Below are 11102 nucleotides of genomic sequence, written 5' to 3' on the forward strand. Positions count from 1 at the left end.
AGATCAATTAGGAGCTAAGCAGAACGTTCTGAGGTGATTTAAAGCGCAGGGCCCATAACCTGTGAGGCGCAGATAATCGAACACTCGAAGAACGACTGTGAGAAGCGTCACTGTCAATGATATTGCCCTCACAAAGTAATAGAAAAAGAAAGAGACAAAATCTATAGTAAGACTCACCTGTGAGAAGCGTCACTGTCAATGATAAAGAGACAAGGACGCTTCCCACAAGTTAAAAGGACGCGCTCCGGCGCTTACCGGTCTACTATACAGTTGGAAAACTACCTGCCTAAACGGGACGCAGAGGCGCGGAACCGAGGCGCGGAATCCGGCCCTCTGCGGCCCGCTGGCTGGCGAAATAACTAAAGTCATAACTCTGCAGTAAGTGGTCCTATCAGTCCCGGAAAAATTGCTAAAATATCAGGAAAATTCCCTCTGTCTCGTCGTAATACTCCGGACAGTCAGAGACAGAACAAAAAGATCCCGCACTGCCCTCTGACTCATTCTCCGAGTGGGGGTCACCTTCTCAGCCAATGCTTTCGGGGTCAGACCCGTCATCATCCATAACCTCGTCCTCCTCTGGATCGGGATCGGTGCTCTTGGGGCTTGAACACTGTTTCTTCGAAGACTTGAGTGTCTCCGGTGTAGGATCGCGCTTGGGTTTAGCAGGTTTCCGACCCCATCCGCTTTGTTTACCCCCAGCCCTCATATTGGCTCGCTTCTTTTCCCACTCACGGACCAATTCCGCATAAACTGCATCGATGCAACTGTTCTCCTTTCCTCTCCATTCTCTCACCTTCTTGTTATCTGCCCTCGTCCTCTCTTTCTCTTTCGCTCGCCTATCGTCTTCCTCCACGGCAGCGTAGAACTCGGGACCAGTCCAAATGTGGCCCTCTGGGGCATTCGTGTGCGCCAACGCATCCGCCTTTCCACAGCTCCTCTTATTTTCCTCCGCATACAACTTCTCCCTCAATCCATCATTATACAAGCCCTGCATCACCATCTGGGCGTTCTGACTTTCGACAATATCGCGACCTTCATTGGCTTGGCCTTCCAAGATCTTCACATGCTCCCGAAGTGCACGAATTTCGTCGTCCTTCTCCTTTGGCGTTTGGCCGGTTCCTTCGAGCGAGATGGAAGGAGTGTTGTGCAAAGGGAGGTGTCTGATCGTTGGAGAAGGAAGTTGTGTAGAGGATGTGAAGGAACCGTGTTCAGGTAGGAGAAAGGAATAGTCAGAGTGCTGCAAGTATCCAAAGGTATGTTCGACTCCTTGCTCTACCTCTGTAGTCGAATGTGGCGAGGCAGAGTTTGTTGTTGGAGATGTATCGGATGGTGTTCCACATGCGCAAGATGTTGGCCTGTTTGGACCCCTAAAGTCATCGTACAACAATGCCCGGGTAGAATGGGAGAAGAGGCACAGACACTCAGCACGTGTTGAGAACTTCCTCGAGATCTACGTGATTGCACACTGCGCCACCTTCACCGAAGCAAATATCTTAGCGGCTTTCCAAAAAACCGGACTTGTTCCATTCAACCCGGCTGCCATACCGCAGAGTGCGCTGGAGCCCAGTAAAGAGCTTTCGATTCATGGCGGGTTCCCCATCAATCCTCCTAGCCCTGCGAAAGAGATCCTGGAAGCTTTCCGAAAGGTGCGCCACACTCGTAGAGTGACAGAGTCGTCCACACATTCCTCCACACACCGTGTCCAATCACAGTCTCAGGAGAGGGAAGGTCCCACGAGACTGACAGAGAGATGTCGTTTGCAATGGCATGGCTCAGAACGGCAAGGGAGTAGTGGGTTTGTTGGATGTCGAAGACTAAGACTCACTCAGCACCTAGGTCTTTATCCTTGGTATCCTTGTCGAAATGTTCTATCCAGGAACGGCCGATAAGGTTGTTTGTGTATCCTTTACGAGCACAGGATACACTGTAGTGATTGTCATGGTCAGAAGAATGTGGTGCATGAAAATATAAGCTGATTTTACGCACTGAGCAGGTAATGGGTTGTTATCCCTCCACTTCTTCAGCATCCGTTTGCCTTTGAAGATAACAGTTGGTGGAAGATACGAGCCATCAGCACAGATGGGTGCCATCACCATCAAGCTTGTTCTCCCTTCACCCGATAGCTGGTACGTGTTCTTCGTCCCCCGCTTACCAATAACTCTCATCTTTCGACCCACTCCTGGAAGGAAGTTAACTTCATCCATTGTATAGATATTGTGTGGAAGGATGCCTCGATCGACCACATGGGTCTTCCAGGCATTAAACCAGCTCTCGAGGGCCTTGGGATTTGCGGCGCTGGCACGGTCTTTCGTCAAGGATGAACTCCAGTGAGTGGCTATGTTGTGAGCTATCGGAGACGCTAAAAACTGATCAATCCAGCTGTCAGTGACAGCGTAGCCTGCTTTCCCCTTGATCCTCAACAACTCCGCGACCTTCTCCTTCAACACGCACCAAACAAGTGGCAGACCTTGGTCGGCACATGCCTCTATCCATTTGACGAGGGTTAACCGAGACGAACGAGAGAGGATGTTTTTGTTGTCATTACAGTCCGTGTTCGTGCGCATGTTCAGGTTTTGGTGGTGTCGGGTGACCGTGGTATGGCTGACGCCGTGAATCTTTGTGATCGTGGTCACACTCCGACGTTCTTTTTTGGGCTTGTGCTGTTCAAGCTCGTATTCAGCTATGGCGGCTTTCTTTGCTGTGTCATTTGATTTTGATACTTTAGCCTTCTTTTTGAGCTCAGATTCTGCATGTCGGGCCATAGTGAAGGGCTGTGCTGGTGAATGGTTTACATCGTCGCCACACGAAGCGCTCGAACATGGATGCACAACAGATGCACGTGACCATGAATTCCCCTAAAGTTTGCATCCTCGCTCGAATGTCCTGTAGAAAATCAATATGAGAACCTATAGGTCCCACATTGTAGGGATACATTCCACATGTAATCAGCACTGCAAGGAATATTTTAAGACATTCTCCATGCTAAAATTGCTGCTCTGCCATTACACTTGTATAAAATAAATTCACCATTTTATTCACGGAGACGGCAATTGTGCATGAAACACGCAGAGAAAAAAAGGGAGAGTAGCCACGATTGTATACTACACATGTTATCAGAGCCATATTGACAGGTATCTAGCTGGAGAGGCCGTAGAAAACAACAGTGCAAGGACCGGTGATTGTGCAAGGACCGGTGGTTGACTGAAGTCATAACTCTGCAGTAAGTGGTCCTATCAGTCCCGGAAAATTTGCTAAAATATCAGAGAAATTCCCTCTGTCTTGTCGTAATACTCTGGATACCACACAGTTCCCTATAGGGAGGGATTATGATGGAAAAAATAGTAAACATCTGTCTTAGGCTCACATGATCATAGACTCCAGCCAAATACCAAAGATGCATACTCATTGAGCTCAAGGTTACTGTCCTAGACCAGGATCTGAAAAGTGGCCTATAAGTGAAGAAATTTAGCGTTTGACAGATTCCCCTCATAATACTAACCTATAATTTTTACCATGTTCTTGGATTGAATATCCTATGAAATATGCAGACTTTTGTGCTGAGCTAGTGAATGGATGGGCAGAGAAAAATTGAAAGGTGTCAAAAATAGTCTGTTACACCTCCGCACCAATTTGGAGTGGCAAAATTATGCTCATCACAGGCATCTCAAACAAATTATGAACTTGATAGATTTATAAGAAAAGTCCTTCACAGAGTTCAAAGAGTAGAGTACAGAAATGAAAACAAAGTTTTGGATCTGGGTCAAGGACAGTACTTATTCAAGGTCCACATAACTCTTGAGATAGACATTAATCTGAGATGATCTACTGAGACCAAGGGTTAGAACATGATCCCAAATAAGCTGGTTATTATTCAGGTGACACACTACAAAGAGTACTAAGACAGAGTTGCCTCAGGAACTCTACCAAGCATGTAGTTCTTCCCCCAATCTTCCTCTTTAACTTCTAATTCGTCATATGTTTTCTTGGGGAAAAATAAGACAGTGGTGATATGTCTAGGGGTTACTTTGGATTTCTCTTCTGCAGGATCTGCCACTGGAGTCCATTCTCAAAGTCCATGTGCCAGACCATCAGTGTGACCCATGAATGCATGTCCTTTACAGTAACTATAGAAAATAATAATAGTGAGAGACATTTCTTATACTTCTGAATTGCAGAAAAAAATTACTATAGGAGAGCATCAAGCTCTGGAACCTCTATGTGTCATAGCCGGGCTTACTTGACGTCAATCTGAGTGTCTTCCATGGCTGATCCTGGTCCAAAGGTGAAGAGGTGGTTTGAGGTCGCAGATAATGTTCGCGGGATGGTCTGAAGAGACAAGGTTGAAGGGGTGAAAGGTAGATTGATTCACAGAGCTAGTCCAGGTGTTGATGAGCTTAAAGCTAGGGTACATAGATACATGCAGACCACTATATATATTACGAGGGGCGAGGAGCTGGGGAGGAGGTTCTGAGCCAATCAGATAGAACGTGAAAGATAGAAGTAAAGGAGGACCGGTTAAGTCGGTTGACGAGGTAGCCGGACTCTGGGATACAATTGGGTAGCCAATCGGAAAGGAGAAGTGGTTAATCCGGAGTGACACGTGTTAAACGTGAGGGGGCCAATCGGAAGTGATATGGGAACATAGAAGAAGTAAGGCTGGGAGGAGCCGGAAGTCGTGGTCAAGGGATGTAGGGGAAACTCGGAGTAAGTGGAGAGGGATGTATTTAGGGAGGGGGGAAGTGGGAAGGCTAGAGAGAATTGTAGAGGCAAAAAGAAAGGGAAAAGAAAAGAAAAGAAAAGAAAAGAAAAGAAAAAAGAATATGTTTGTATGTATGCTCCTTACACCATGTATGCTCACTGGACCCACAGGCAAAGCTGGCTCTAACATCCTTGTTATATTAGTCATAATGCATGAACAGCCACATTTTGTAGAGCAGTGTACGTGCAATCCAAGGACCAGTAGCACTGTCGATAGTCCTTCCAGCTGCAAATCTCTTCTTGACCTCATGGTATACTTCTGGCCAGAAAACATTCAAGTATTCGGCCAGAATACCTGTGATGGGTTGAGATTGTGCTATATACCGTTCTAGAGAGAGCCTGAAGCCAGAGCTGCAGACTGTGTCTGATGACACAGAGAGGGGCTGACTTTTCATATAAGTAATTCAAAAAAAAAGAAACATACACACAACAATGACAATGAAATCAAATAGTCAATTCACATTATCGGGGTGTCCTTGTTGCTTCCAAGCATGAGCAAACTGATACACTCTCTTTCTTTCCACCTTGCGGGAGTCATCACAGGTGACATATCAGAACAAATAATTCTCAAGCTCTTCCAGGTTTTCTGGGTGACAGACGTCTATGGGTACCATTGGTGGACTCTGACTGATCAAGTACTGCACAGTGTACTTGTAAGGGATAAGGAGGTTCTCCTGTTTGTCAAATCGGAGTAAGCTGAAGATGCAGAACATGACTATAATATACATACTGGAATCCCATCTGAAACATATTTCTGACCTTCCTCCACACCTTTCTTGAGATCACTGATTGTACGACCATTGTACTGGGTCTCAAGGGTGAGGTATTTTTCCTCCTCTCTTTGTTTAGAAGGTCAAAAAAGGTCGAAGATATGAAAGAACCAGGATCGAACACTCACAACCGGATCATCAGACCATTGATATCCAAGGTATACACCTAGAAGTTAATCATTTACATCAACATATATGGTCGTGAACGCCAAGGGCTCTTTATCCCCCAGCTGCTGCTCTGCTAACTTACGCATATTCTTGAGAGTTTCGGCTGTGTTCTTCTTCTTTTTACTCAGTAGAGCTTCTAGAGTCTTGTCTACCCAAACAAGAGGTGCGTTATTAAAGACATGCAGGGCCCTTTTGGCAGCACCTTGGATAGCCCTTTTCTGGATCTTATCCTGGGCTCGGGCCCGAGAAGAAACAGGGACCAAATGAGAAGGTCTAGTATCTTGGTCAGGGGGCTGAACCCAGTACTGCTTGGATATAGTTTTCTGTTGAAGGCAGATCAATACAAACAGTGGTTTGCCTTAAGTATTAGAGACGTCTATTAATATCAAGACCGACCTTTTTTGGATCCCATTTGGAATGGTCCAAGTCTCAGCTGCTGTCCTCGACTTGGTCAGGTCCCCTCGTTATCGACCAAGGTACTTGATCGAGCTCAGGATCCGCATTGTGTTCGTCTGTCTATTCCAGAGGATCATTCTATAATGTTGGATACCTGTGCAGGGCTCAATGACTCACAAGCTCGACTCTGACCCATACTCCTTTTTTGGCAGCGGTAGGAGTATCTGGAGAAGTGTCTGACTGTTAAAAACAAATTCAGCAATGTTGGATCAGAACTTAGATGAGTGGAAAGTAGAGATCACTCACCCTCTGTCTCTTCTGGAACAAGTCAGTGGCAGACATGGTGGTCGGAAAGCAAAGGCTGTTAATTGATGGGAATTGCCATGCAGAGTGGCTGAGTAGAAATTTGCTCCTCAGAATCCAAAATCCCAGACCGAGGTCTGGGCTCCCGCTTTTGGCTATCTCATTCCCGTCCCCATCCCTGACTAACCATTCTTATTCAAAACAATTGTTCCTCTTGACTGCCACTATTGTCCCCTTTCATCATCTATATCAATGGTTATATTATGAGCAAGCACAATAGCAACAGAGAAGCTATTGTCATCAATAATTCCAGGCGTCCATGTACCACCTTTACAAAGAGTCCTTGTCCTAAGCTATTGGCTCTTTGCAAAGAGTCGTCTGCCAAAATATTAATGGCTCTTTATAAAGAGCATGGGCTGGTGGATATTCTGGCTGGGAAAATGACCGGAAAAATAGGCGGGAAAATGGCTGAAAAATGGTTGGAAAAATAGGTGGATGGGTAGGGGGTAGAATAGGGTAGAAAAATGGGGGTAATTGTGCAGCAGTGATAGAATAGATATATACAGGGTTTAGGGAGGATGTATGGGGCTAGATATGGGCTCTGGGGCTAGGGTAGATAGATAGATGGATAGGGATAGAATGGTAGACGATAAAAATACGGAAAAATAGGAAAATAATAGCAGGGATGTTGGGATTGATATACTGGGTACTGTAAGGGTGTATTAGTAGGGGAAATGGGGTGATCTGGGGGTGTTTTGGTAACTTTGTGAGTTTTGTGATTCAGAGTGAATGAATTGCAGGGGTTGGTGTTGTTTTGATGGAATTAGTTGATAAAAGAGTAAAATGTGGTCCAAAGTTGTCAACATGAAGGAGGCTGATTTTGGCGGTTCTTTGGCTTTGATAAACATGTATAAATGTATGTGAAAAACATATTTCAGATTTAGACAAATCTGTCCATGTGTTCCCAAGATATGGCAAAAACAAGTGGGGGGATATTCAGGGCTAGGGGTCAGCTATTCTGGGTACATTATTTAGCGGTCGGATCTCGTTCCTTTTGGGTAGGATGGATGTCATAACATTAATATAGCATGTAACAGCCATCCAAACGACAATATTTGGCTATATGGGCCTATGGGACACTGAGAAAGTGAGGGGAGGAGGAGGAGCACATGGATCTAGGCCCTATCTGGGATGTAACCATGGTCTATATTGGCTGGGAGATACCTGGATGAGGTAGATATACCATTGGGTAAACCCTCCATGGAGCTAAACAAGTGGAAATGACCCTCTGTGGATATAGGGATAGGGAGGGGTGTTTCTGGGTTTCTGGGTTACTGGGCCAGTGAATATTATTCTGGGTGTAATTTAGATCGTTTTCAGGTCATGTAACTTCATGGTAAATCATATAAAACATATAGAAAGAGTATCCAGTAGTTATAGTGCTGCTACATATGCCTAAAAGCTCTGTAGAACTTGTTCCATGAGGGTGAGGAGGAAAGCAGGGAATATTTCGCAAATATTTCGATATATATTCGCCAAATCACCGTGAAATGTTCTATAAATTGGTATGGGTACTGAGGAAACATATAGAAACATTTCTGGGTACATGGACTGGCCCAGAAAAACCTGCATATATAGCCAGAGAGACATATAGGGTGTATTTCCAGGTAGGCTCACCATATCTTTTCTACCTCAATTATTTGAGAGGTCTAAAAATTCATCTAACACCAGGGTTTTCATCTGGAGATAAGCCCCTAATCAGATCCAAAAAATTTCAAGTACATAGCTATCATATTAGTTTGATAGTGATACTGGTGTTTAGGATCATACAAGTGATGTATGCATGTCTACTTCTGACAAGACATCTGATATACAATCTGAGCATATGGTAAAAATGTCAGGAATAGAAGCTCAGAGGGGGCTGATGGCCCAGCACACACAGACACAGACACAGATATGGGGTACAGAGACAAGGGTAAGGGTATGTACATGGACGAGTTTTTGCAACCTAACCCTAACCCTAAACTGGGAGAACTCCGAACTGTGCCACAGTGGCCCCACAAATGTCCGCCACAACCACAACCGACAAAAAAATCTGTGGTGCCAGCATTAGAGGAAACCGTCAAACAGCAAGTTTTTCACTTCTAAGCCACTTTTCAGATCCGGGTCATTGACAGTAGAGTTATGAAAGCAGCTGTAATGCAGTCTTAAACGGACTGTTTGCACCTCTTGGCCAGGAATAAGGGGGTCACGGGATGTGAATCGAGGACCAGGGGTCGAGTTTTCTCGGACCAGTGGATGGGGACTACCTACCTACCTACGTAATCAGGCACACATCCAAAAAGGGAAGTATTTCAAATTGATCTCATGCCAAATTGTTTCGAGACGCGATATACCAGCACACAACGCGTACTCCGGGACAATCAAGATCTGCCCACCATGACTGGCAAGCATCTCAATGCAGTCGTTATGGTGAATGGTAATCCTCCGTACATATACACAAGGTGTCTCACTAGCTGCCTCTCCTCAATTCTTGCCAGGCTCATCACAGTACCAACTAATGGCATCTCCTCTTGCGCGTTGTCTTGGCTGTTGAGCACGACTTGCATATCCATCCTTTTGGAGCAAATTCCAGGCCTCCGACGCATGTTAAATGATACTGAAGCCTACTGTACGTCCCAGCAGTTAGACGACGCTTACATAACGTGGGAACTCCCATTTGGCGGGAGACTCGCGCAAAATTGGCGGGGGCGATGGGCCCCTTGGGACACCGGACATTGCCTAACGTCTGGGAGGTACAGTATTGTAAGTCACTTGCTTATAAAATATGACGCTGCGAAGAACAACTCACCCATTCGGTCTCACACCCAGCCTTCCTACAGTGCACAACATCTTCCGCACATGTGATTTCATCTCCACTCACCCTCGAACCACATAGGCAGTTGGCCAGGTGAGATATGTCCTTCCTCTTGCGTGTTACACGCATTGATTGAATTACGGTGTGCTGTGGCATAGAGTTCGTAGTGATACCAGTATCGCTTTGGAGCGTAGTACTGAGGTTCAAGCCCTCATCCAGTTGAGGTTGATGATTGTATGCAAGAATCACTTGACCGTTTGAGTGGGCACCTGTTGGCAAGAAGAATGAGTTAGAAGGTCGAGTGCTGTAGAGAACAAGGTGCGTCCCACTCATACCTCTGATACCTTGTTCGTTATTCTCATTGTCGATGTTATGCTCACTTCCAACCCTCTCGACTTGTCGAGAAGTCTCAACCCTCCTAACCCCACCTATGCTCCCTAGGGAACCCCGTTTCATATCCACTTCAGTTCCTCCCTCAACGATCCCCCCATCGTCGTCCTCTCCACTAGCGCCACCCTCTTCAACCTCGCGTCACACCTTGCCGTCAAGTTGTCGTTCGTCACTGTGACCACCACCGTCATCCGTCTCGGTCTCGTCAATCATATCTTCTTCCTCCTCTTGAACAACCTCCTCTTCTCCAACTTCCACCGTGTTCGCCACCTCCTCTCCGCTCCCTTCCTCCCCCTCGCTCTCATCAGCCAAATACCTATCAGTATCGATTAGCCTGTTAGACAACGAAACAGCGTCAATACCAAACATACCGAAAAGAAAGACGTGAACTGTGCGCTTTGGAGACCACGAGAGGTACGAGCTCCCTTCCCTTTTTTCTTCGAGGCTGCTGTCTTCCGAACCTTCCAAAGTTCCTGAATCACACTCTTTTCGAAATTTGAGAGCGTCCATACAGCCGAATAGGTTGGCAGGGAGGCGCTTAACGGGTGATGATGCTTGAAATGGGCTTCCATACTGTATCGCCACACAGCAGGTCGAGTAGGGCCACAGATTTTACACTCGAGGGAGACGTTCAAACTTGGCGAGGATTCGGATGACTCAGCTGCAATGTGGTATCTAAATGTGAGTTTATTGATACACGTTGTCTGCACAAGGTCGATTGAGAAGCCGGCATTGGCGCCTTTCCCTTTCTTGAGGCAGTACTCGCAGATTCCAAGAGCTGATGACCATAAGCACGTTCCACAAGTCTCTTCATTCTTGTTGATTGTTGGGTCATGACGAAGGTGCATAGCAAAATGTGTGAGTACCTGCTGAGCCTGTGAGAAGTTAAGCTCAATGTTACATTTTGAGCACATGTTTGGTGGGACATCTTGGTCTTCGCCGTTGCCCTCAGCAATGAAGCATGCTTCTCCTATAGAAGAATGTTTGAGTACAGTCATTGTATGTGGAGTCTGTGGACTCAAGCTGAGATCTACCTGTACGCTCACGATAAGGAAATTTGGGTGTTCATGCAGTACTAAAGCTAACCGGGTGTTCGGACACTTTTCAGTTGCTTTTCAGTGTTCCGGCTCTAGCACCCGCAATAAATCATTTTTGCTCGTTAATTTTTGTGCCATACTATCTGCATGTATACTCGTAGTCATAATCCCAGAGGGATAGTTTGTAGTTGCTCTGGATAATTAATGAGAGAGGGAAATAGGGGTGAATAGTGTCCGAACACTAGGTGGCCCCGGCCCGCTGTGGCACTGAGTGTTCGGACACTTTTTACCCCTTGTTACCTCTCTCTATCGCTACATTCCACTTCTATACCCTATTCCTTTGATAGGAATGTGTGGATCGGCGAGCCAAATAGCGTGGTGCAGAAAAGTATGACGAAAACGGATTTATTGCGGATGCTAGAG

At 45.9% G+C, this 11102-nt stretch overlaps 3 protein-coding genes across 3 annotated transcripts; all 3 read right to left on the reverse strand.

The window, feature by feature from the left end:
• Nucleotides 1-1821: 1821 nt before the first annotated feature.
• STEHIDRAFT_57000 (uncharacterized protein) lies at nucleotides 1822-2165 on the reverse strand (the record flags this gene model as incomplete). Its single annotated transcript, XM_007303882.1, has 2 exons — nucleotides 1822-1924; nucleotides 1987-2165. 2 exons carry the CDS (start codon nucleotides 2163-2165, stop codon nucleotides 1822-1824), a joined length of 282 nt encoding a protein of 93 aa, XP_007303944.1.
• A 3144-nt stretch (nucleotides 2166-5309) lies between these two features.
• On the reverse strand, nucleotides 5310-6434 carry STEHIDRAFT_111364 (uncharacterized protein; the record flags this gene model as incomplete). The annotated part of the gene is given in 6 exon segments (XM_007304499.1): nucleotides 5310-5432; nucleotides 5489-5597; nucleotides 5657-5694; nucleotides 5714-6019; nucleotides 6270-6332; nucleotides 6399-6434. 6 exon segments carry the CDS (start codon nucleotides 6432-6434, stop codon nucleotides 5310-5312), a joined length of 675 nt encoding a protein of 224 aa, XP_007304561.1.
• Nucleotides 6435-8720: 2286 nt separating this feature from the next.
• Nucleotides 8721-10640, reverse strand: STEHIDRAFT_111365 (uncharacterized protein; the record flags this gene model as incomplete). The annotated part of the gene is made up of 8 exons (XM_007304500.1): nucleotides 8721-8825; nucleotides 8909-9011; nucleotides 9247-9271; nucleotides 9319-9399; nucleotides 9426-9521; nucleotides 9588-9770; nucleotides 9816-9942; nucleotides 10014-10640. 8 exons carry the CDS (start codon nucleotides 10638-10640, stop codon nucleotides 8721-8723), a joined length of 1347 nt encoding a protein of 448 aa, XP_007304562.1.
• Nucleotides 10641-11102: the final 462 nt, after the last annotated feature.

This window comes from Stereum hirsutum (genome assembly GCF_000264905.1).
Source record: "Stereum hirsutum FP-91666 SS1 unplaced genomic scaffold STEHIscaffold_7, whole genome shotgun sequence".
NCBI classification, from domain to species: domain Eukaryota; kingdom Fungi; phylum Basidiomycota; class Agaricomycetes; order Russulales; family Stereaceae; genus Stereum; species Stereum hirsutum.